This window comes from Meleagris gallopavo, chromosome 7 (genome assembly GCF_000146605.3).
Source record: "Meleagris gallopavo isolate NT-WF06-2002-E0010 breed Aviagen turkey brand Nicholas breeding stock chromosome 7, Turkey_5.1, whole genome shotgun sequence".
In the NCBI taxonomy this organism is placed as follows: domain Eukaryota; kingdom Metazoa; phylum Chordata; class Aves; order Galliformes; family Phasianidae; genus Meleagris; species Meleagris gallopavo.
This window is the reverse complement of record NC_015017.2, coordinates 2,590,812-2,617,473: the sequence shown is the minus strand read 5'-3', so window position 1 is coordinate 2,617,473 and position 26,662 is coordinate 2,590,812. Positions and strand designations below refer to the sequence as shown.

The following is a 26,662-nucleotide window of genomic DNA, read 5'->3' as shown; positions in this document are numbered from 1 at the left end:
TTGTGATGTGATGCATCATTTTTGTTTCCTAAATCGCTTTCCATCTTAACAAGTTTACTCTGTAAGATACAAATCCCAGTGTCCTGAAAACCCATCTTAACAATTTGATCTGAATATAAAGATTGAGATGTTTGCAACAACAGACAATGGCAAAATAAAGATCAGGACCATTCCCCATGCTGTGCAGTCAAACTTGCAGTACTTGATTTTAATAGGGTGATAAAGGTCTTACATAGGCAAACCAGTGAGAGTATGCAAAGACACACATCATTTTAGTTTCCAGATCAAGCAACTTTTCTAGGAACTTCAGCACTATTGGCATTGCTCCTATAGCACAGGCAACTTCCATATACTTCCCATTCCATTCAATAAACAGAACTGGGGATAACAGAGTAAGATGATCACAACAGTAATTCCAAGCCAGTTTAGTTTACATTTCTATCGACAAATAAGAGCATTTGTCTTTGAGCCTGTGTAAATTTATCTCCTGAAACACAAGTTGTGTTTTGGCACAATTTCCAGCCCAAGAGTAAGAAATATTAAGCACAGGAAAACAGTCAGAATTTGGAAACAGTGGAAAGATTAATCTCAGAAATTAGCTGGAAAGGAAGTATATGTAAGTAAGTTAAGGGAGTTGCTGCAGCACTCCTTCAGCATGCTACGTTTGTTTTTATTAGCATCAAGTTCCACCACAGTTGGGCACTTGGACACCTTTACATCAAAGTAAAGCCAGAATTAAATACTGCTATTGAGACCTGCTGTGGCTTAGATACAAATCACCAGAGATGCATGTTAGTCATTGCATCAAAACTCCTTTCTAGCTTTGTGGAAGTTGTAAGTGCTTCCTTGGTGCCAGCTTCCAATTTTGGGAGGCTTCCTGGATTACAAAGCTATTAAAAAAAAAAAACCCACAACCTAGTAATTTTCATTTGCAAGAATGATTACCTTTTCAGAACATCAAGTAAGACATGCAATAGCAATCAGCAGTCTTTCAGTTCATATTTAGAAGCATTGCTCACCACAATCAACAGACACCAGAAGGGACATTCTTCCTGGTAATGCAATGCTTTCCACAGTTTACAACCCCTCCCAGAAGAAAAGTGTGCAAGGTCAGTGCTAAGTCTCATCCTGGCTCTGTGAACTTTTAGCTGGTGTTAATTAGCACACCTCACACTGCAATACACCAGTACCTTCATTTCTTTCAGTCCCTGCATGTATTTGCCTTCTACATCTTGAATCTGCTCCTTTAACTCATAGATATCCTGAGAGAAATGGTGAGAAAGGTCAATGATGTCACTGAGACTAATGGGTACAAATGCATATGGAAGAGCAAGTATCCAAAGTTCTGATGTAAGTTATTTCTACAACACAAGTTAAGCAGTCTGATTGTAATCTGAAAGCCTTGCTAGAGAGCAAATCTGATAGCTTCTGTTGAAGTTGTCCAAGCAAGTCTGAAATACAAGCTGTACTACCACTATAAGAGAAGACTGCACAAAATCCATCCATCACATTAACTGCAACTGTAAGGCCCATGTCTCTCCTTTTTGTCCTTGGTCACCACCAAACGACTGCTTTCAGCTTTCTTATGGTGCTGAAACTGGACTGAATTGCTTGTATCTGAGCTCTCCAATGGAAATTCCAGATATTTTAACTTGCTGTAATGACTGAAAGTTAACAGAACACACATTTCCAATTTAAAAATAGATTTCAGAATGCAGCCTTAAAACAATCTTCAGAAAAAAACCCAAAGAGTTTAGTTAGGGACTACCCAGACACTCAGATAAAAATAGCCATTGTTCAATACAGTTTATGTTGGCTTTAAGAACCTCTCACCTTTATTTCTCTAATAGATGCCTCTGTATCTGCCGAGATGGATGTATCCCCGCTGCCTCTTCGTGAAGAAGTCCCACCCAAGGAAGCTAAGGTAGCTGCTGACAGACTTGAGACAGTACGTGCTCCCTGGAATCACAAACAGTTAAATAGGATTGTGAATACTCTTTTTCTAGATATTGTTTTTAATACACGTAACGTGGACTATTTATCTGTTGATGAAGATAAATGACAAAACAGCAACTGTGTCTTTGGCACCTAACTGGTCTCTAATGCCACAGGAAACATTAGAAACGAGTGCTAAACCAAACCCAGGGGAATGGGAGCTGCTGTTACTCAGCTCCTCAGCAAGGGCAGCTTTAACATCAGGCTGGGAAAGAAGTACTCATGCATTTCTACATCATGCAAGTTCCATTAACATCTCTCAGGAAGAAGAACAGAGATTAAGATTAGCAAGAGGTGGTGATGAGAAAAAAGAGACCAGAGCTAAACATTGTTATCTTTGTGCACAAGTTAACTTTTAAGTATTAACTCTCAATTAGACAAAATCCTTAGGGGCTAGTACCATCTTGCCAGATACTTTCAGAACTTGTATTATGTTATAGATGCTTTTGACTACTCCTTAAACTCTTCTGCTTTCATTTGTACTTACCTACTCCGCAGCAATAGCAACACTGTGTTAGAGTAGTGGGGGTAAGGCCAATTTCTCACTGCTGCAGTACAATCTTCATTTTATTTATTTTTATGCAATACCATCATTAAGCTCTACTAAACAAAACCAATATTCACATGGCTTAGCCTGAAGCAATGTCAGTGCTGTTAAATGTCAACTATTAACCCCTGAATGACCATGATGGTTTCAAGTCTGTCTTCAAAAAATGTAGGGTGGTGAGGCACTGGAACAGGTTGCCCAAGGAGGTTGTGGATGCCCCATCCCTACAGGCATTCAAGGCCAGGCTGGATGTGGCTCTGGGCAGCCTGGTCTGGTGGTTGGTGACCATGCACACAGCAGGGAGTTGGAACTAGATAAGCACTGTGGTCCTTTTCAACCCAGGTCATTCTATGATATGATTTGAGTAATAGAAACTCTGTTAATTCAAACTCACTACAAATTCAGATAAAAAAATAGCTGTGTAGAGCAGTTCACAAGATCCTTCTTACCTTCTCAAAATCTTTTTCTGGCCGCTCCTCAATCTGTAAAACAAAGGTTTAGAAGGAATCATTAGATAATGAAGTACAGTAGAAGGCAATACAATGCCAGAAGGCAATACAATGCCAGAAGGCTAACTGTTAAACCTTTGAGATACTTTTCATTAGCAATTTCTCTAATGAACCTAAAACAGCAACTTACTTAAGTAGAGAGATCAAAACTATTCAAATGAAAGGTGAACATACTTCCAGATCAAGACAGCTTCTTGAAGGTACAGTTTTATGGACTTTAAATAAATTGAAGCAACTCCGCCTCTCTAAAAAGCAAGGCACCAACTTAGGTTTGAAGGACTGGATTGCATCTGCACCTCTCCCAAAAAGAAGAGGAAAAAAGTAGAAGAGAAATGTAAAGCTCAGAACCTCCAATAAGTTCAGTGTTCTCCTTCTGTTACAAAAGGTGTCTGACTTCAAGCAAAAATCTACGTAAAGCTGAGACGACAAAAACCGACCCTGCAATCACGTATCTGGGACCAGCTCAAAGTCTAAACAAACAGCTGGTCTATGATTTCAGAACTTCCCTGGAATTTACTGGTTCAGAAGACCAAACTTACGCTAAAAGCAGCCCAGAACAAAAAAGACTGGAGCCAAAGCAGCATTTAGGAGCAAGAAAATTATCAGGAACCAAGACCAGTTCAATGCTCAGAAGGCAGAGCAGAACCACATACAACCTGGGCAGATGCAAGAAGCCCAGATGTCAGCTTCTGGGAACGCTTAGCACAGCAATCGAGATGGTTTCCTGAAAAGATACTTCTCAAAAACAAACAGCTTACCCAGATCAAGAGCCTAAGAGAGCTAAAGAGAAGAACGATTTTGAAATGACTGAGAAAGCAATAGAGATCTGCTTCAGAGGAAGGCAGGGCATAGCTGAGGTTAAGCTAATATATTTCATTGGAGAGAACTAACTCAAAAATTCCATCTCTTTCCAATCACTCAGCACTCATATTCCTTTCCTTGGAATTATACAGAGCAATGTGTGGATGACCCCACTTGCTATGTTGCATTTTACCCACAGTACCCCATTACTTCCATTTCTGGACAGCATAGGTTTCATATGGCAGCTTTCCAGCCCAGCCAAACACTGCTTTGCTATGTAACAAGAGAGTTGTGAAGGTGTAATACTGGTGTGTTACCACAAATTAATGCATACATACACACACACACAGTTTTTTATATCCACAAATTTATATGCTGCCTTTTGCAAAGTCTGCATTATGGCTTCGGGGCACAAATGAAAATATTGCTTTCCTTCAATGATTAGCACAATAAGGATGAAAAGATGTTTTTAATAAGATAAAAACATCAACATCTACTCTCTTCTTTAAGTGAAGCATCACACGAGTTAAATAAAAGCTTCCATTTACAAAGGGGAAGACATTAAAGCTAATGTGTTGAAAGATATGCATGCAGTGGATGTTTCTACTCAGCTCTCATCCCCATACTGTGATGTTTGCTGCAGATTCCTTGCAAAACAATCTTCAATAATTGAGACTTATGATAGGATGTAATCATTCAGAGCTATTAAGTAACTTTTAAAGTGCATGTGGTTTCAAAAATAACAGGAGCTTTCATTTTGCCCAGCCATGCTCTGCAACACACGTCTATTTGGTGCCACAAATGAAATAGCCACAGCATTTTCTCCTTAAAGTAAGAATCACTGCTGGTTATTTCACCTGTTTTGAGCAAAGCCGTTTTCCTTTGCCCAATATCACGTCATTACAAAGATGTAATGTTACGTTTATAAGGCAGCGGTGCCACAAAAGCTGTAATGAGTGACTTGTGAATGACAGAAGCCTCTTTGATATGAATGTTTCCCACAGTTCTCATTCAGCTCGCTGATGGAGTGCTTTCCAAACACAGGCAGCCAGCAGGGGGAACCCCGGTTGTTCAGCCTTCAGCCAGTCTCCAAGGAGTCCTTGGAGCCCTGGGCATCTGATCCAGTGAGAAATCAAAGGACGTTCAGGAAAACCTCTTTATTTGAAGTCACACAAAAGTCTTGTTTTGTCTGAAAAACTTATCTTCCATATCTACATGCAGTAACAAGTATCGTAGCAGCTAGACTGAAAACAAATGCTCCAGTTTCACTTTGCTACACCCAGCATACTTGCTAAGAGAGAGACTAAGATAAATTCACTTAATGATACATGACCTTGAATTTATGGAACACTGTCATCTTTCATTTCTACAAAGGCACAGGTATGTCTCTAACCAGATTATCTCCTTCACTGGCAGCAAGTTGGGCAATTCGTGTCTTAGCGTACAAAACAAGAAGGTAAAGGAGAGAATCTTCTGAGGAACCCCAGCACACACACCTTTGCTTTGGCAAGAGCAACTGGCTGCTCTTTGTAAAAAGAAGTGAGTGGGATCAGAGTTCAGCCTCTTCTGAAAGTTGGATCAGAATAAATCCCTAGCCACGTTACAAAAATGTCAGCAATATCAGAGGCTTACCGCAGCTGGAAACCTCACAAGAGCAAAATCATCCTGCAAGCCTATATATGGATATAGTGCCTATTTTTCATAGACACTAAAATCATTTTAGCAGTGTCTGAGAAAGTATTCCTCTCCACAGCATGGAGGACTGGCATGTTAACCTTGAAGCTGTTCTGTCAGTGACTGCCCAGGACAGAGCATGAGCTGCAGTGTGTCTGACACAAGTGCTCCAATACCTCCTGTGCAGCCCTGAAGCCTGGTGGCAGTTCTGCATTAAATCCCAGCTGCACACAGGAGAGGAGAGGAAAAGTTACTCATATTTTTAAGTCAATGGGCATCCCCCACCTCTCTGGGCAACCTGTGCCATTGCCTAATGGCCAGTCTAAATCTCCCCTCTTCTGGTTTGAAACCATTTCCCCTTGTCCTATCACAGCAGACCCCACTAAAGAGTCTGTGCCCTTCCTTCTCATACCTCTCTCTGCATACTGAAAGGGCACTATCTGGATCTTGCATTTAGATCACTTCCACGTAAAAGCAAGGCCTTGGCTGTGACAGATCTAGTTAAGATCGTTTCCTGCTCTTGAAGCAGTGCAGCAGGGTCTGAAAGGAAAAAAGCGGCCCGCACTGAAGAGCCAGCAGAGCAATCCATCTAGCCACAACCATACACCTCTGGCTGCTTGGCAGGGGCTCCCGGTGGCTCAGGGATCCTGAGTGTTTGTCTGATAGGAAGAGCCGCCTTAACTCCAGCAATTAGCACTGAAAAACACTGCTGAACTTTGTCAGGCCTCAAGTGGATCTGTCACAACTATTCTCACTCAGGAATGCATGTTACGCCAAAGCTCGTTATTTAAACAAACTTATCAGTGTCGGAAACACGAGTGAGCATTGGAGAGGTCTAAGCAGATGCAGGTCCTGCCAGCGCCCAACGTAAATCTTTTGAGCAAGGAAAAGGTAAAGCTTCAGTACACAGACAACTGCTTCCATGCGAAATAAATCTGTTGCTGTTTTCATTTCATTGCTGGCAAGAATGTGATAAGCTTCTTCAAACGACAAACACCGTTCACAGCCGTGCTTTAATTTACATCCCAAGGCCTGCCCTTGCTGAGTGGCACTACATCTCCAGCCACAAGCTGGCAAAACTACTGTAGCTTTTAGCATGCTGCTTAATCAACAGTGATAGGGGGAGAAACAGAATTCTCAGAGAGGATTTAAGTGACAGCATATCTTACTCTTTAATTCACAAAGTTACGTTCAAAAGTTTTCCCTTCTCAATATCCAATTCCTCACGAGAGTCAATCAAGCTAAGGAATGGTTCAATTCCATTCATCTGCCTCATAAACGTAAGAAAAATCATATTTACATTCAGTGTTAGGCACTGATTTTTATCACAGCACACAGATATTGAACTATCAAACCGGTAGGTGACAAAAGCTTGCTGAAAACTCAGCCTGTTCAGCCCTGAGTGCTTCCTGTCTCCTTGCAGACCAAATTCAGTGTGGCATCTCTCCAGTTTCTGGGCTGACACAACAAACCACCTCCACCCACTTGCATGCAAACAGTCCAAACTCTGAGCAGAGAATTAAAATAAGAAAAATCCCCTGCAAGTCCCAGGAGGGACAAACTGTGTTTTGTTATTACTAAGAGCAACTTGCATTAATGACTCAGAATGCGTGACAAAAAAAAACAAAACCAACACATAATGGAAGCTAATGCCAACATAGGGGTAACCAATTCTTACACTTCAAGGGCCGTAATGGCAACCCTAGCTATACTAATATTTTTTTTTTGCCTTGTGAAAAATTAAAATTCAGTTTTAAAGGCTTTTATTCACACGCTTTATTCAGCACCTTTCTCAGATGGAAAGACAGGGTTTGCTCAATGACTCAAAGCCTTGCCCACTGCCTGCTGAAGGTAAGCAGCATAAACGTGTGGGCAGAGCTCAGGCACCCATCCCTGCTATGCTGCAGGCACTCTGTGCAGTTCCAGCTGTGGAACAAAGTGCCAAAAATGCACTTCCAAACTGCAGGCTGTGTCTGGGGGGAACTGTGTGATGGAAGACACCAGATATGATGCCATTCATCACTGCAGTTACTGAAAAACACCACTCCAAATTTCCATGGTACAGCCTACCTCGCTTCTTGCTGTGCTAGCTTGAGTATCCAGATATCCCCCTTTAAAAGCCACCAAGGCAATAGATGTTATGACTAGAGAGAGAGGCATGTTGTGTGTGTTAATTCATATCACCATCCTATCACTCTGCATCTTGAGGATGTGGTAGGCAATCTGTAACAGGTCCCGCATCACCACATTACTGCTTCACTAAGAAGAGCACCAAAATGCAGCACCACACTTCCAAACACACTCAGTGTGAAAAGACTAACTGGTTACAGATAAGTTTACTGTAAGCTGCACGTTTCTTGTAAAAGGAAAGCTGTCACCACAGTATCAGGCCTTGCTCTGAAACTAAGAACAAAGTATTCAGAGGTGGGAACACCTAGATGGAACAAGAGAAAACAGTGACATGCCACTGAAAATAGGAGACAGCTACTTTCTATCAGTAAGAAGCAGGGGAAAAAGTAGATGTCTTGGCTGACTATAGTCACAGGAGTTGCACAACCTTTAGTGTTTATGCCTTGCCCAGCCATCACCACTCAGGAGTTCATGATGCTGTCCAAGCTAAGTACACATATCACCTCTAGCACTTCATGATGCTAGAGACTCTGCCTGTCTGGTAGTCTACAAGTATGTTTAATTTCCAATTTCAACAGCCCTGCAGCAACACCACTATACTGCTAATGGAGAGAAACTGGAATGCTGCAGTAAGCTGTAGGGTTTCCTGATTGTAACAGTCATAGGAGATGCAGCACTAGCCATCAACAGTGCAATCTTTTCCTCAATATCCTTGCCAATGTGCTTAAATTTTTATGCAATTTAGTGTCTTTACAATACAAGTACCCTCTGTGTTCCTGTAAGAATGCTAGTTCTATTTTCCCTTTGTTTTTTCAACTTCTCATCTGGTTCATCCCTCCTTTGTCTCTAGTATCACCTAGATGGCCCAATTAATAGAATCAAAAACCGTCTCATGAGGGACAGCGACCTCTTTGTGCAGAGAAGAGTGTGAAGGACAGAGAAATAGAACAGGAAAATAGAGGAGCTCACCACTGGACTGGCTCGAGCAGAGCTGGCTCTTGAGGACGCCCGAGATCCCGAACCGAGGTAACAGCTGTACTCTGAAGGCTGCCGTGAGCAATCCAGGAGCAGCAAGCAGAGAGGAGAGAAAAGAATTAGGACTGGGAAAGGAAGCAAGAGAGAAATTAAAGCATTGCATAGTTACAGAAATGGTTACATGCAGTTGGACAAAGGAAGAGCAGTTAAAGTCAGAGAACAGACACTTCAGGTGTTAATTTGAAAAAAAATGAGGCAAACAGTAATTCTAGTTGAAGTTTACCAAGGAAAGAGTTTTGATTCAATTCAGAGTGTGGTAGAACAAGAACAGTAACTTGTATTTAAATACCTTAGGACCCCATTCACAATCAAAAAGCCCTCAATTTCTACACAAAAGGCTCAATCCTACTTGTCTTTGAGAGCTCTGAGGCTCTCCAGAAAGCCTTCTTGTTCTTCCAACATTGCACACATATAAAATGAATCCACGTTCCACAGGCCAAAGCAATAACCAGCCAGCTCTACAGTGATTTGAGCAGAAATCAAGACCATCTCAGAGACTAAAGAACCTTAGGTCTGCAGTGAGAGCTGCATTTTCCAGCACCTGCAGCCCTCACCTCCTGACAAAGGAAGTATTTTAGCCCTTCATAAAAGCAAATACCAAAGCAGTGATGCAGAGCAGACAGGGCTGGCTTGCTGCTGACAAGGGCAAAGAATGCACGTATCCTGCTTTCTTTTCAGAGCTTATAATGCAGTGGGAGTACAGAATGGAAATGAAAGTTTGAAGCAGCAGGGAAACAGATCTAGAACTTACCCTGTATATTAATTTTAGAACAATTCCCTGTGTTTTGCGATTTCAAAGCAGCAGCTTTGTACTCAATCTTGTATTAAAACAGGTTTTATAGAACATAAGCATATGTGAGAGAGTGAGACACATTCAGAACAGACACAAGTGAACCAAGTCCCTGGGTATCTGCTAAACATATTGTTTCTCCTATTACCACCCCCTCTAGGCACTGTGGCCCTTCCAAAAGGTCATGTTAGTGCATCAGATCTCCTACACAAAGCCTGGCACTAAGCAGAGGAAGCAGGCAGCTCAGGACAGCAACAAGCACGAGTTCAGTCCCCAACACCTTGAGGAGATGTGTGACCTCTGAGAGTCGCTTTCACAGTCCTCTGTTCTGGGATATGAAATCTAAAGAATTATCATACTTTTGATATGTATCTACTTTTATTTAATTTGGAGGTTTCTCCATTAGTTTATCTGGACGCTATAGGAGTCCCCTAAAACTACTACTGAGACATTCAGGCCTTCACTACTGGAGGTCTGTTTGTTTTGTTGTCTTCCATCATGCACAGTATAAATGAGGCTTACAGTACTAACAAATGATACCAGGGTAAGTTAGAAATAAGCCTGACTACAATCCAACACAGGCATAACTACTGACCACAAAGCCACCCACACTGCATTACCCTCTGACAGCAGAACTATGCTATGGGCTTCAGTGATGCTGAAATGCCTACTGGAAACACCACAGCTGTGACAAAGCCGTGCCACGTGAGGCTGAAGTTGCATGCTTCAGCTCTCACTCTTGTACAGACCACTGTGCAACACAAACCAGGCTGGATGTGGCTCTGGGCAGCCTGGTCTGGTGGCTGGTGACCCTACACATAGCAGGGGGTTGAAACAAGATGAACATTGTGGTCCTTTTCAGCACAAGGCCATTCTACGATTCTATGAAACCAACCAGAGGGGTGATGATGCACAGGATCAGTGGCATGGAGTTGGATGGGGACAGATGAAGGGGAACAAGCACCAGAGTTGATTTCATCTTCAGCCCATTAGCAGTGGGGCTCTCAGCCCCACAGCCCACTGGTAATTATTTCTCCTCAAATCAGAACTGTGTCATCTGGTGCTCTGAGATGTTTACCTACAAAGGAAGACCTGTCACACAAAGGATGCAACCAGCTTAGGGTAGTGCAAACAACAAATCCACTGAAGTGCAGGCAGACCATTCCACAAGATAGCCAAATACAAACAAGGCATAATTGGGAAACAAAAGGTAATTTGAAGCTTAAGATCAATAGCAGTAAGATGCACAGCGCTCCTAATGAGGCAGTGTTATGCAACAGGAGGGCCCTTTAATGGCTAACAAGGGCTCAGTGGGCATTCTTGAAAGTTTCCTTCTTCAAGCCAACTACATTGCAAGTTTTTACACATTAAATTAACAGCTATGCTTGTGCACGTCACGCTCTGCACACTAACAGAGTAATGCTGGGGAAGCAAGATTCCTTTTTATTGTGTATTAATCTCAGTTTGCAGAAGAAAAATGAGGTCTCAGTGAGCGAAGGGACTTTCTGCACTGCCTCGCCAAGATACTTGAACTGAAGCTAAGCAGAGGGGCAGAGCTGAGGTCCCCTTGCTGCAGCAGTGACGCTGCCTGCTGCTGGGCTCTGCTACCTGCAGCACACCAAGGCGATGCATTGCTACACCACGTAGGTCAGAATTTAGGATTTGGTGCAAGCTCACAGAATCAGCGCTTGCACTTTGCTACAGCAGCAGGCTATGGGTCTGTCACAGTCCATCCTAAACACTCCTCAGCCTCGAAAAGCCTGCGTTCTGGTAAAGGCAGTTACTGAAAGACAGAGACACGACAAGGGGGAAATGCAGAAAACATCTTACAGCACGAGAACTAGAGGCACTATACCGACGACTCCCGCTGTAAACACTCTCGTCATACACAGACGCCTACAAGTAGAAGATAGAGTCAGAACAATCCTGGCAGATCTAAGTTTCTGCTTTCACTCTGTAGCATAGCAGATTCACACGGTGCAAGGACACAGGGGAATGAAGAGCATCTCCTCCAAACAGCCACAAGCAACATGCAAGTGAAAAATTAACAATCTGAAGTCAGCAGGCTGGGAAACCCCACAACATACATGCAAAACCTGAATGACTCCCCCATATCTATCACATAGCCATGCATTTCTAGCAGTTCTTCCATCACCAATTCAACTGTGTTACCCGTGACCAAAATGGCTACATCAATTCTTAAATTTCTTAGGTCTGTTTGATTTTCATTTCTGGTGCTTGCAAAACGTTGGGAAAAACTTATGTCACATGAACCCCAATGATGAGCTGGTTTCCAAACTAATAAAAAAGGAGGAAGATGCAGATTGGGCTCCAGTTCTCCCTGTGAGTGTCCAGTTCAGGAAGCAGAAGCAATTCTGCCTTTAAGTGTTGAGAACTAAAATGAGCATCACTCAGAGTTTAGGTTTCAACAAGAACCGTGGAATTTGGCTAGCAAGGAAGAATTGATGTTGCCTCTCTCGTCTGCTCCTGTTCATCCCGAGGGTACACCAAAACAAAGATGCCTGCATCCCAAGTGAAACCCACAGAAGCTCCACAACTCCACGAGCAGCAGCTGTGTAATTCCAATGGGTGCAAGAGGAAGGATCAGCAAGTCTGATGTACAAATAGCATCACACACACATGGATCAGACAGGTTAAACCAGAATGTGAAAGAAATGGAGCCAACAAGAACTACAGAGATGAAAGACAGTATGTGCATGGCTGGAAGTGAGTGGCTTCAGTATTTGTACTTTGAGTGTTAGTACAACAAACCCTGTAACTTCTGGCTGGCAGGGCATCACTGTACAGCAAGGAGGGCTGAGGAAGACAAGCACAACACTTTTTGGCATAGAAAATGAAACCAACAACAACAAAAAAGGATGCCTATAGCAGAATTCACAACCTTGGTAAAAGGTTAGGATTATTACACTACAACAGAAGGAAACCCAGTATAAAGAATGTTAGTTGTCTGATACATAAAAGCATTAGATCTCATCTCTCAAGACTGAGAACACCAAGCAAACATGCATTTCCTACAGGAAGGGAGGACACCAAAGTAGAGAGAAGCACAAGAGCATAATTTAATTTTAGGTTATTGTAATCATCTCCCAACACATTTGTGTGTAGCAGCCAGAAAGGGTGTTTCTCCTCACTTCAACCAAAACCAGAAACAGAGCTAAGTGCAAAGACAAATATTTTAAGCTCTACATAGTAAGTGTTCCACCTTTTGTGTGTTGCCACTTAGCCCTGAGAAATCCCAGTTATTCAGGACGAAGTTATGACTACCTGAGTCAGAGCACCGTTAGTAATCACCTACACACCTCAGGGCAGCAGGCACGTACTGCTGTGATGCTCCAGCAGCAGTTCCAGCTCACAGGCCCGGTGCCACCCCCCAGCTGTCAGGAGCACGGTGACACTGCCTTGTCCTGCTCGGAACACTGCTTGAGTAGCAGCATGCTGCTGCCCAGCTCCATCCGCATGCAGAGGACAATGCAACCTCTCAGGGTACTGGAAAGCTTTGGAATTTTGCTTCCAGCATCACTTCAGGCAAACAGAATTGCCTGAAGAACTTGAGTCAATTAACATTTCCCTTACTTTTGCAGAGCAGTTTAGGCCAAAAGCAAGAAAAGTAACCGTTGGAAAGGTAGGAGCACCAAAGCAAAACTATTTCTGCCCACGTGAAAATGGCTTGCCATTACTCTTTCCAATCTTAAAACAAAAAGATTTTTTTGGTTTGGGGATTTTTCTTTTTTGATTGTGGCAATTTCACTAAGAGCTACAACAACTCCTGACAACTGCTGCAGATTAATTTCTTATACAAGAGGTCACATTATCCAAATGAAGTCAGAATGAGAAGCACAGGCCAGGCGAAACCAGTGGACAACAGACCCAGTTTCCATTTTGGGAAGAAGACTGAGATGTGGAAGCATAGCCACTGTTGTGAAGACCCAGATCAGGGTAGTATGAAGCCTGCATTAATTCCAAAAAAAAAAAAGCCCTTGAGAACTCAATAACATGACTTTAAACCCCTTCAAGTGGGAAATAAAACGTGCATTAGGAAGAACACTGGAACTTAAGAACACTGAAAAGTCCATGTGATCACAGATACAAAAAGGTAACTGCATTAAGGAAATTGCATTCAAGGTAAGAGGACATGTGAAAATGGTTCATCCTTTCTATTTGTGAGGTAGAGACTAAAATGAAAGGTCTTTCTTCTATCCCTATCATACCAAGCGGATTTTCAATCATTTCAATGGAAACCGAGCAGTGTTCCCTGGATTACTTTCTTACACACATTTTGCTCTTCCTGCACTGGAATGTGCCTTGGAAGAACAAGAACACCATTAGAAGCACTACGTAAGGCTTCTTGAACTCCCAACAATTCAGCAAGAGGGCCAGCAGCAGGACATGCTGTTTCTTAATGGCTTAAGCAACAGTATTTCATCTTCTCTTACCAACATATATAGGCCACATGTATAAAGCCATATGCACACACACAGTGGAGTTCCTAGTAAGCTTTTCTACGAATATTCCTAGCAATGTAGTACATCAATGGTGATATCACACAGCTTAGTAGTAACACTTTCACTGGATGTTCACCTTTGTGGGAACTTCCAGAACCTCTACATAATTTATAAAACAAACAAGTTTGCTTAACAAAACACTTCAGATAAACAGCAAACGCTTTGGGAAAGTCCAAAGGCCAATTGCACTGCTCATGTGCAAATGCACACTGACTACTCCCAGGCTAGGGAGTCTCAGCCTTACAGCACGATGTGAGTGCACTGCACAGGCTGCAAAACAAGCTCTGATACGCAGCACCTGCACAGACAGCGCCTGCAAACCCTCCCTGCCATCAAAATATTTCTTGCTACAGTTCAACTTTTACCCAATTTTGATTACAAGTTAAGCAATTCCGGCTTCCAAGTTCTACTTGTATCAAATGCAGAGACTTCCTTTCTCACTCATGGCCTAGTTTTATTTTTATTTTTTCTTTAAACAGCTTATTGCTGCACCTCTACATCTGAGAAACTGCAAAACCCGCAACATGCAAGGCAGGAAAAACCTGCTTCACCACACAAAAGAATTCACTAATTAGATTTAATCCCATTAAATAGAGCAACAGATTTTAGAGCAATATAAATCATACAATATACTAACCCTGCTAGATTTTCTACTCTGGGACGATCCATACACGTCTTCCTCATAACCATTGGTCTGTTATGGAAAGAAAGGGGAGAAAAGGAAAGAAAAGGAGAGAAACTGATGCAGACCCAACAGACAAGTCTGTGTGACAGCCATCATTTATGAAAAGCAAAAGCAGAAAGAGGAATTTTCAAAGCTAAACCAGGAACACAAGTGCAGAACTAGGTCAGGGTTTCAAACACGAGGATGTGAACACTTTTGTGTCCGTCACTATCTGCAAACCAGCCAAAAAATGTCAAGGATACTCCTGCCTGCCTTTTTGACCCTCTTCTTCTTCTTGTTAAGAAAAACCTCTGCTTCCCCCATTATTATAGCACTGTAACACTTGTAACTTTTCACACTCTTTGTAAAGAGAACAGAGGATGAAAAGGAAACACAAAGGATGGGAGAGTACAATAAATATATCACAGTAGTTACTTATATTCCTGGCAGCTGAAAACCTTAAAAAGCAGCAGATTATAGCTAAGAACTTAATCCTAAGTTTATATTCAAGAAATTCTGTTTAGCTGACAAAGAATGATACATGAAATCTTTTTGGCTTTCCCCAGCTACACCGAAATGAATCCCAGCCAGCGACCATCCACCACCTGCCCACGCTTGGCAAGGCAACACAAAGACTACAAGGGGTTTTAGTTGGTTCAGCTGTCCTCTTCATGCTCAACACACTGCCTTGTTGCTGCGCGTAAGTTTTCTCTGAGAGGAGAAAACACAGACATGCTCAGAGTGAATAAGAGATTCAGAGTGAGACAGTTCAAGTCATTAAGCCCATTCTGAACCCATTTTCAAGCCAAAGAGATATCATACACTACACAGTTAAGGGAAAAGAATAACATTAAACAAATCTACCTATTATTCCAACCTCCAGGATACCTCCTTGCTCTCTATATGCAGATAACCAGGCGCTACAGACTTCTACAGATAAGCAGACAGTGCTGTCTTAGTTGGGAAGAGCCCAGATGAGATCCTTTCCAGCTGCTAGTTTTTCCAAAAGCTATTTTTCAACTAACTGCATCTCTTTTAAAAGAACTTGATCGTGGCAAAGGTTTCACTCAAGAATGTTTAGCAGAAGCACACCAAAATCCTTGGAGTCACGTTAGAGTTTCATCTAATGCTTCTCCTTTTTGCTCTTTAATAATTACCTTGCTTTGGGAAATTATATTGAATTGCCATGATTCGTTTTTCACAAATCCAGGTTATTTATCGCTGTTAATAAGGCACTTCTCAACAGAGTTAATTTAATTTGCCCTATTATCTTTTAGATTTCAAACTGAAGCATTACAGTTCTGGTCATTTCCTTTGCTACTATGACCACTGTTCCCTCCTCTCCAGGGACTTCATCAGCTCACATTTTCAAAGGCAAATGCTCCAGTCAAAGTTTTGCAGGATGAATTTCATCAGATCTTGCAGACCTTTGTTTTATGCTAAGCATCTGATCAAAACCTTTATGAAAACTGAAACAAACAGGATGGCATACTAGAGAGAACTATGAACTGATCCTTTTCTCTCTCAGTTCCTTGAATCTCTCCCCATGAGATTTCAGCTGACATCCTGAGTGCTATTCTTTACCTTCCATGTAGATCTAGCTTTGCAGTGCAGGTCCTAGTAGGGCAATTCCAGGTAAGGTCAATGCCTTTAGGTTTCCTGAGAAACACTTATGTTTACCAAGTTACAGTAAAGAAGTGTCAAAGTGTCACTGCGTTAAAGGAAAGCACATCATTAGATTGATTTCCTTCCAAAACGCAGGCAGCTGAGTTCTCCTGGTGTTTCACTGGCTCAGCACGCTGAGTACCTGGCTGGAAGTGCTGTCATTCATAACATGCCATGTGTTGTACTGGATAACTAACATCCCTATCTGAAAGTAACTCCAAGAGTTGTGCTACCAATGATCAGACAATGTGGGATGGAAGCAAGCTCCCTCAACCCCCTGGATATTATTTCTAATCAAAAGCTTCAGCACCTCTAGCTAATATACATCTAATATGCAAATGTTGTGCTCTTGAAGCATTATCCAATTGTTAAGTAATCAAATGAAGCTGTAAATGAAGTTACTAAGCTACTACTTTCATACATGAAAAAAATTCTACTTCTTTTAGGTGAAAAGATTCAGTCTTTACTACACATACTTACCATCAACTTTACCTTTTTTACATGTGTAATATTGAAGTTTGAGCTAGATTTTGAGTGTTTCAGGAGGCTCTCTATGTACAACACTGACACAGACCTTTGGCTCATGCTACGCAAATAAAGCAATTCTAGGCATTCCTGAGGACGCAAGTCCTGAGAGTTACACCATATCCTTGACATTGGGCTGGTGACCTTACAGCCAGTGTACTTGCTTCTCTAGTCTCATCACAGCATTTTTGTATACAAAAGCCTCAGCCAGACAGTGAAGATACATACTGCTTTGGAGTAGTTCTTCCATTTGGTCCTCTCATTTTCTAATCCAGCCTGCAGTGAGATTAAGAATGCAGGGTGAAAAGATCAGTGAATTTACGTGCACACACCAGAGCCAGGCATGCACAGCATCGAGCAAATCCATCAGTTCAGCATTTCTCCAGCTCTATAGAACATGGCTCAGTAAGCATATATGAAAAAAAAAAAATCAAATCTCAAAGTCAAATGGTCAGTTATTAGAGAATATTGTTAAAAGTGATGATAGCATTGTTAAATTTAGTAGCTACAGTTAAAATTATTCATGCTTGCTGGATTAAGTCAATTTACTGAGCTACCAGCTGTCTATACTTACTACATCAATACATCCATGCAAAATTCAAATGTGTTTGGACTATTTCTGTATATAGGTCACTCAAACAGATTCATTGCATTCCTAATCTGAAATAGGGCAGGGAACGAAGAAGAGTAGAAAAAAAAAAAAGCTAGAGTCTGTAAAACTGCTCTCTGCTGAAGCAACAGACAGACCTCCCATTTGACACAGTACTGGCACAGACCAGGACAGCTAACAGCATGAGGAGATTTTAAAAACTGAGTTTCAAGTCCCAGCATTCATTTTCCCAACTAGGTCCATCCTGTGTCCCTGAGATGCAGATCTACCTCAATACAGTCAATGAACATCCTGTGTCGAGTATTATTGCTCATCCCTCACCTTAGATGAGCTATCACACTTGATGTTAGTTTTTTTTTTTTTTTTTTTTTCCCCACAGTTAGTTTTTAAACACACAATGTAACTTTCAGGCTATTCTCACCACTGGATAGGCGCTGGCATACTCCACATGAGACTGTCAAAAGAACAGAAATCAGAACAACAACAGAAAACAGTGAAGCAAATGATGGCAATCAACCTCCTTCATGCCCTAAAAGATGAAAATCCCACAAAAATAATTCTGGTGATGCACAAAGCCAGAAGCTGGGAACTTTGTTGAGTAGACAAAGCAAGGAAACGTGCCCAAATTGTGTCCAGAGTGACTAATGGCAGCAGCCTTACATGCTGGAGTCTCGGATGTGAGCCAGCTGAGAAGCAGGGGAACAAAGGCACTTGCAGTAAAGACTGAAGGAAAACAGTGTCTCAAACACTGTTGATGTTATTGAGCCTCCTTAAGAAAAACTGCATGGGAAAGAAACAAGAAAGGCATGATATTATTGATGGCTTCAGGATGAGCCACGGAAACGCTACTAAAGATGTCCAATCTCTGCAGCTGACAATCTCCCTGCAGGAGGCACAGATGCACTAGGGATAGCATTGTAAGTCACAGGCTACTGGCTGCAGCACAGCCCAGCTGCAGAGCTTCAACCACTTGGCTGGTGTGCTCTAAGCAACACCTCTGGTGCAGCCTACGTTGAGGGCTGGAAAGGAATCACTGCTTCAAAGAGTAATTCCTACTGCAACCAGCCCCACAGTGACCCAGAGTGCCAAAAATACAAGATCAGCTATCAGAAAGGGAAAGTCTTGAACGACAATCACAATGGAAATAGTAAGGAGATAGTATTTACATATCCAAAAATGAAGAGCAGTCACTGTTGAGTTTTATGAACTGGACACAGACAGCGCTTCCTTCATGTTAAAGTAGCTCAAATGTCCCTGGAGGTAACTTTCAATTTGTAGTTGCTCAGTTATTTCTTTGTTTTACATGGACACAGCAGGAGCCAAACTTTCACAACCAGATGTGGTCACACTTCAAACAAGCTGCTGCATACCCACATTAGGAAAACAATCAGTGTGTACTCTCATCACTTCATTTCAAGTGAAAAAACCTACATCAAGCATAAGGGTAACTCTCCAACCAGGCTAAATAACGTGCAGGTTTATTTCATCCTTTCTCCTCCAATCCCAGTGGCACTGGATGAGGAAAGGAAGCCTTCAGATATACCAGGCTCAGTCAAAGCCCTTCCTCTGCATGCCCCAATTGTCAGATGTCTTGCACAAGAATGTTCACAGAATGCTACTTTATGGGGGCAGTGGGGAGTCTGTGCAACATCATCGGAAATAGCGGGATGTAAAGCTTCAACCAGATTGTCCTGTCAGAAAAGGACATTCTTTGCGGAAGTACTGGGTATTTATGGGCCATCTCCTACAGCAGGGGAGATCCTAAATCATTTAACTCGTACCAATGATAAATTGGGAACAGCATCAGCGGAAGATGGAGTTATTCTCAAACACATCTGTTTTAGGCACAATTGACTCCATAACAAACTGGCAGCAGCTGATTTGTGTTCAGAACTGCTGGGTGCTCCCTCCATTGCCCTGTTGTTGTTCCTGTTGTGTTGCCAGCTGAATACTTCGCACAGATCCCAAAAGCAGTGGGCTCTGACCATCTCTGAAAGACCATCAACACAAACTGAGACAGCAGCATTAGCTGCTAAGAGCTAAACTGCTTAACTAGCCCCACAATTACAAGAGCTGATTATATTTACTCTAAGTAAAGATTTGTACATGTGTATTATATGGACAAACATTGTACTGATAGTTGGAGAAAAAGTGTTGTAGGCTTTTCTACAGATTAGCAGTGGTACACCGAGGCACCAGCTGCCCTACTAATCCCTCCCGAGAACTCAGTGTGGCTCTTTATTCCCCCAATTCTCCATATTGACAATCAATCAAGGGAGCTTACAGGGCACAAATGGCTGCACAGGCTGAAGTTTTGGCTAAGTTCTTCCTGTGACAAAACAGTAAGCAGCATTAACCAGAAGGGTATGCATCACAAGCTTTGCTCACGTTTCTCAACAGTGAGTAGAAATCAGAGAGTACCTTGGGTTGAAGGAATTATTGGTCTAAATGTAGCAGTGCAAAAACACATGCCTCGAGCACAGAAAACAGCATGACCTTGGAAGGAAGATGTTTGCAGAAACTTAGAAAAGGTGCAGAACAATGACTCTGTGGTACAGGAGGACAGCAGCTTCAGTACACACACATGCACACTTAAATTGTACGATTTACCAACCCTCAGGCTTCCACGGCTACCCACTGACATGCGCTCATCTTCATCCGAAGCCTATCAAAAGAAAGTATAAAGACAAGAAAACAATGAAATGAACATAAACAACAGGCAGTGATGTAAATGCAGGGGAGCTTTGATGGGACAGAAAGAAAGAAAGGAAAAAACTTAAGAGAATTAAAAAGAATTGCATTAAACTCCAAGCAAAAAGTAAATTAAGTCGTATCCTGCCCAAGAAACAGTCAGCATTTTACTACAGGACAAATTACAAACTTGCTTGGCTACTCCCAACTTTATGTTCGCAGCCCACAGTTGAATATAAGAATGTTACACACTCCAGGCAGGTTACTTCCCCATCCTCCACCCCACCCCTTTATTTTAGCACATTCGCAAGAGCTCTTCAGAATGATTGGAGAGAGTGCAGAGAAGCCAGGATGTGGGTTTGGGGCTTTATTCAGTTGCGGGGGGGGGAGGGGAACATTGTGGGCTTTTTCTCTTTTTGAAAAGGAACTGCTTTACTCTCGTCTGTGTAATGAAGGAGCAACGCCTAGCTACAAAGGAAAAGCAAAAGCACAACATACTAACCGAGGCATTTCTTCGGGCTCTACGTGAATAGCGCTCACTGTCTTCCTAGCGAGGCAGCAGAGAAAAACAAAGAGTGAAGCGTTGAAAGGACAGGTCCACCACCAGAGTGCGTTCAGAAAGAAACAAGGAAACTTCAGAGCACTTTGGAGTCAGTAAGGTTAAGCCAAATAACGGGAGGTGACGTCTTGTCAAATCAGAAAACCCCTTTCCCTTCACTCTGACCCCAGCTTACTTCCCCTTCGCGTTACAAAAGCATCTGCATCCTGAAACACAGCATCATTAACTTCTGTGGGACAGAGGTTGTGCAAATGCTGTAGCATGTGTTACAGTTCAGTCAACGGATTTGACATGGAATTTGGGGAAAGTGGCAAAAAACAGGGGAAAAAAAAAGTAGTTTCAACATTGGAATTGATGGTTTTCAGAGGTGAGCTGATTTCTAAGCAAAGGAATTACTTGTAACGTAGAGTTCACCGTACGGCCTTCCAATACTTGAAGGGAGCATACAGACAGGAGGGAAACGACTGTTTATGAAGGTGAATAGTCATAGGACAAGGGGGAATGGTCTTAAACTGAGACAGGGGAGGTTTAGGTTAGATATTAGGAGGAAGTTTTTCACCCAGGGGGTGGTGAGGCACTGGAACAGATTGCCCAAGAAGGTTGTGGATGCCCCATCCCTACAGGCATTCAAGGCCAGGCTGGATGTGGCTCTGGGCAGCCTGGTCTGCCGGTTGGTGACCCTGCACACAGCAGAGGGTTGAAATGAGATGATCATTGTGGTCCTTTTCAACCCAGGCTATTCTATGATTCTATGTGGAGGGACTAAATGGCTCATCTGTATGATTGGAGCATCTTGAGTGGCTGGCTGCTCCCTGGGACAGCAGGTTTTAAGCGGGGATGCAGCAAACCAGTATTTATGCTAGCTAATTATCAAGGAAAAGTTATCTTCCAGACTGGAAGTCAGCTGTCAGCTGTTCCACTGTCCCTCTTACAGCATGCACCACTGGAATTGTAGAGAAAGGCCACAAGGGCAAGGAACAATAGTTTTCATCCGGCATCACTGCTAAGCGATGTCACGAACTTATGTCAGACAGACATATGAAGGAAATGTCTTCCAGCCCTTCAGCAGTCCTTTCATCTCATGTTATGGCTTTTAAAACAGACTGATTCTGCTAACGGCCACATCTGTGTCTAAGTTGCTAAGCCAACTCTAGCAGCTTAGCAACTAATGAAATCCAAGACCGGAAAAGGTGAGCACTGCCACAGTCCCACTACTACTGCATCTGGAATGGTCAAAGCTAACAGCAGAAGCACAGATAAAATTTGCCCAGCATTTACCTGAGTACAGCTTTGAAGAAGTTCAAATTGTTGCAAAATCCACAAGAAATAAAGAGTATATATGTGTGTATATACATATACATATACACACACACACATATATATATACATACATATATATATTCCTTGCATTAGTGGCTCTATTGGGTCTACATGCTCATCCAATCTTCAAGTGCTAGGATGGATATAGAGGTCTGCAAAAAGAGATGGCTCTAACCAAACCCATACCAGATTTAATCTTCATTTCAGGTGCTGATGTGGATTGCAAGAGCCTGAGTGCTAAGAGCATATTTCCAATGTATGGAAACAACTATGCGGTGTGGTCTCAAGCACAGAACTTCAACACATAAAAACTGATTAACTATGTTGATCAAGGCCTACCATCCATTGCTCGATGTCACCCCATTTAGTATCCAGACCATAATATTTCTACAGACAGAAAAGGGAAAAACTGAATTTAGATGAGAAAGGCAAACACTGAACACTTAGTCATGCATTGCCAGTGCACACAGATTCACACATGCAGATTTCATGGCCATGCCAGTGACGGGATCCATTGGGTGCCATGTCTGATGCAGCAGATGCCCAGAAAAACTTCCCAGCACAGGGATAGGAGCATTCACCAGGACAGTCTGACCCCTACACAGCTCCTTATTGCTCAGCAGCATAAAAGAAAAACCAAACAGCACTACAGGGAAAGAAGCAAAGAGCATAATGAGTCTTGAATTTCTGACCCATTTAAGTCAAGACTCGTTATAAGGGATCTGAACACAGAACATTTCCAGGATGAAAAATGCTGTCAAACTGTGTTCACTGTACAGATTTGTCAAACTGGGAAGACAAGTTGAATAAAATGTAAATAACTTGTGTATTCTTATTGTTTTCTTAACTCCGTGGATCTCATTTTTGCCTGTATTTTGATCATCTTGGCACTGATGGTAGAACAGAGCCTTGAGAATCCTTTATACCAGAGCAGCAAGGTTGGAAAGGTCTCTGTGTTTTAGTACCATGTCATACGTTTCCCTAGCAGGCTGTCCTACCTGAATTCATTTGCAGGTCATAACTTTTGGCACTTCCCACTGACCTTGCATTCCCAGCAGACAGCAAATTGCTGAAGATCAACAAGTTCAACAGGATTTTCCACCCTTCCCAAGCACACATTTGGAATCTAATCTCAGGAAGCTCACATTTATAACGGCAACCATAACATTCCAGTGTGAGGAAAATCACCAGGCTAAAGCACAGTAATGGGCAAATGGAAATCCTGCTCAAGGAAGTATTGGATGTATTTTAGAACAATTTAGGTTATGTATTTTGAGGTTTGTGTATTTGTGGGGGGAAAAAGTGCCTACACTTGCCTGCTTTCCAGAGGCTCGAGGAAGCAGAGCATGAGCAGGTAAAACATTAATGACAAAATTTGGAATCTTCTTCCTCATTGAGCTCAGCATTTTGCAGACACTCGATGGTATTAATGTATCTTGACTTGCACCCCAAAACCCCACTCTCTATTTAGTAACAAACCAGAAGAAACGTCTGAGCTCTCTGATACTGCATCAGTTTATTCCCACTTCAGAGTGGGAACAAAATTATTTTCAACAAAATTATTTTCACCTTCAGGCCACCTTGGTTTTCACCTTAATAGCTCTGAAGAGAAGACAGCCTGTTACAAAGTAAAATATGCACAGAGTTGCTGCATTAGGACATCAGGGAAAACCCGAACTGTGTAAAGACTGAATGCTATCAGTTCTAAGCTGAAATTTTTCAGAAAAGAAATACTGGAAAGTAAGTATTGAGATCAGACATTTGAAAAATGTGAAATAAATCTACTGCACTGCAGGTTTAAACAGCATACACACATATATCTGGAAAAAGGAGAAGAGACAACAGTTAAGACACTTAATCACATTCCTACGAGGGCATGGATGCCTTCCCCTCTTGTTCCTGCAAAGCATCTCAGCGTGTGCACAAATACTCCAGAATCTCACTGCAATGCCTAGCCAAGCTGCACTTGAGTGAAACTTCTCCCTTAAACTACATGAATTAGAGAGTATTATAATAACTACTGTTTTTCCAAGCATTGCGTACTTCCTTGTATGTGCTTGGACCAGTTGTTTCCAGGCAGAAGTAAAATACGTATGACAGCATGTTGTAAAATTAAGGTTTATGTAAATCACATCCTGAAAGTGAGCCCAGTTCTTAAAGCTATATGAATTCCAGCTGGTCAGGATTGTGTTTGAGAGCAGGACCTACAGATTATGCTTTGTGGTAAATCAGATCAGGTAAAGCCTTATTAGAGGCTCCCTCTTTCCCAAAGGAAAAATGGGCAAGATTTTCTGACGCTACAAGTTGATTTAATTAAAACAAAAACACAAACAAAAAAAGCCTACACACATCCAAGGGGAAAGAAAGCATCCTAAAAAGTCAATATAAAGACAGAGGGCCCTTTCTCACACATAGGAAAGGCCCATAAGTACACTAATATTTCATACTGCCTGCCCTTGGCAATGCTTACTTTCTGACACAGGCTTCCGAATTCAGTTCTGCAGAAGATAGATGAGGAAGCACTCCTTGAAAGACTTGTATGGCTGTCTCTTTCTCCATCCATGTGAAGTGACATAGCTACATGTTTCACATCCCCTAAAGAAAACCATTAATGAAAGCAATAGCCTAGAGACCACTTCTATTTGAATCTAAACAACAGATCTCATGCTGGACTGAGCCAGTAGCATCTGAAGTTTCAGCTATTTTACTCCAGACAGTTCCCAATCCTTTCTTTAAGTCAACTGTTCTGCCATAAGGGATCTGCTGGGAGTGGAAAGTGAAAAAACGCCTCCATCACTTAGCTGGATACCTCTTCCAGACTCAAGTTCTCTTCTACCCTGAAAATTGATATTAAAATTCAATAATTAATGACATTAATACCATTGAGAGAGAATTCCAGATCAGATTTGTTCACTAAGTGCCAGTGAAACTGCTCGATTTGCAAACTCACTACGGGATGCCATGAAGCTAACCCACTTATCTCCTCATCCATGTCAGGACACCAAGAGAAAAGAATTTCTTTGTCTCCTGTGGGGCTGCATACGTACCAGCAGATTAAATTAGCTCCCATACAGGAGATTGATACACTGATAGCCTGTTGATCCACAGGAAGACGTTAATTTGATTCACTCAGTACATGGGCAACTTCAGAAATAAATACAAGAGTAAGATGGGTTTGTCATCAAATTAACCAAGTCAGGATTAAGCATGAGAGCATGATTTCAGTGTTGCCTTCATACACATATGCACTTGGAGAAGAGAGCAGCATTTCCAGAAGCACACACACTGCTATCCAAGCCAGGGAAACATGCAGTGAGGGCCCAGGAGTGCCAGAGCAACACAAGCAGGCTGTGGTTTTGGGACACATTTCTCACTCAGCAAGCAATTCAAAAAACTAGGATAAAAATCATTCAGTATAGCGGAAAATGAGCAGGCTTAAAGAAATCCATGCTTTCTCTCCCCCTGTGAAATTTCTTTAGAGCTATTCTCTTTCTGTGTACTGCACAATTCAAGTGCTGCAATCACAGAACAGCAAAAGAAAATCCCAAGCTTTTGTTATATAGCAGGTGACCTCCGTTACAGCTCTGATTATCATTAGCTAAGCCACCTTTTAGAGCTGTGAGAGGGGAACTGAGAAGAGATCATGACTTTAAACTGAGTGGATAGAGTATTAAACAACATAGAAGCGTTTGAAAATTTTTGTTACAGTTTATTTACCAAACGATTGCAAACTCAAACACAGTGTCCCTGATTTACTTCAGTGACTTTCTGCATGCAAGGTCATCTGAAAGTCATTCCTGCTGGCACCCATTAGGTGCTTGCACAGCCTGAAGTGTGTGCAACGATGCACTTGGTCTTCAACAGCAAAGTGACTGCGTGGCTCTTAGTGATGCACTGAGCCACCTAACTCATGGGATGGCTGCTTTGCAAAACTCTTCTTCTCCTTACTGCTTATTCCTTGTCAAACAGTCAGTGGAAAAGATGATACTAAACACCTAGCCAAACAGGTCACCTTGCCCCTCTCCCCTTTATTATCCACTCCACAAGGCTATGGGAGGAAAGGAAACATGAAGGCATGGAAACAAAGCTTGCTGTGCATCTTCCATTCTTAAGAAGTTTTTCTGAGCTGCAGACAGGACTCGTGAGAGAACACACACACACACAAACAAGAATGAACAAGCAAGCCCTACCTTCTGAACTTGATAGATCTAAGGGGGAAAAGGGAAAGGAAAGAAACAAGGAAACAAAAGCTAGCATGAATGAATGAACAGCAACACAACAACAAGCCAGCCTAGAGGGGGGAAAAACTCATTTATGCAGAATATACAGCAAAACATGAATACAAAGAAACACATATTCAAATCCTGTTAAGTCGGGTAAGATGAAAGCAGAGGTTACACTCCAGGCTTCCTTCAACACAGCTTGCTAAAATACAACACTCCCATGTGCCTACCTGCTGGCTTCTGGGAGGTGCATGGACATCTGTTCCACAGACAGTTAGGCAAGAGAGCAATCCAGCTGGAGGGCAGGGCCTCCTGCTTTCCTATCACTCCTATTTCCACTGCCCAAATACTCACCTGGGATGGCAGCTGTGCATCTACCATGACAGTTAAAAAAAAAAAAA

General features: G+C 42.2%; 1 protein-coding gene across 14 annotated transcripts in view; it reads right to left on the bottom strand.

Moving 5' to 3' along the window:
- LRRFIP1 (LRR binding FLII interacting protein 1) overlaps positions 1 to 26,662 on the bottom strand; it is a 71,855-nt gene that overhangs the window by 17,537 nt on the left and 27,656 nt on the right. For 6 of the 14 annotated variants that reach the window (XM_019616868.2, XM_031554093.1, XM_019616867.2 and 3 more), the window contains 14 exons: positions 26,229 to 26,246; positions 22,378 to 22,425; positions 20,662 to 20,706; positions 20,083 to 20,133; positions 17,890 to 17,922; positions 17,087 to 17,134; positions 14,642 to 14,698; positions 13,370 to 13,450; positions 12,254 to 12,298; positions 11,312 to 11,377; positions 8,626 to 8,703; positions 2,992 to 3,024; positions 1,834 to 1,959; positions 1,191 to 1,262 (listed from right to left, as the gene is read on the bottom strand). In XM_019616868.2, the coding sequence (XP_019472413.1) occupies positions 1,191 to 1,262; positions 1,834 to 1,959; positions 2,992 to 3,024; positions 8,626 to 8,703; positions 11,312 to 11,377; positions 12,254 to 12,298; positions 13,370 to 13,450; positions 14,642 to 14,698; positions 17,087 to 17,134; positions 17,890 to 17,922; positions 20,083 to 20,133; positions 20,662 to 20,706; positions 22,378 to 22,425; positions 26,229 to 26,246 (801 nt within the window). The remainder of the gene's footprint in view (positions 1 to 1,190; positions 1,263 to 1,833; positions 1,960 to 2,991; positions 3,025 to 8,625; positions 8,704 to 11,311; positions 11,378 to 12,253; positions 12,299 to 13,369; positions 13,451 to 14,641; positions 14,699 to 17,086; positions 17,135 to 17,889; positions 17,923 to 20,082; positions 20,134 to 20,661; positions 20,707 to 22,377; positions 22,426 to 26,228; positions 26,247 to 26,662) is intronic. The other 8 variants (XM_031554096.1, XM_031554095.1, XM_010713276.3 and 5 more) reach the window with 6 other exon arrangements.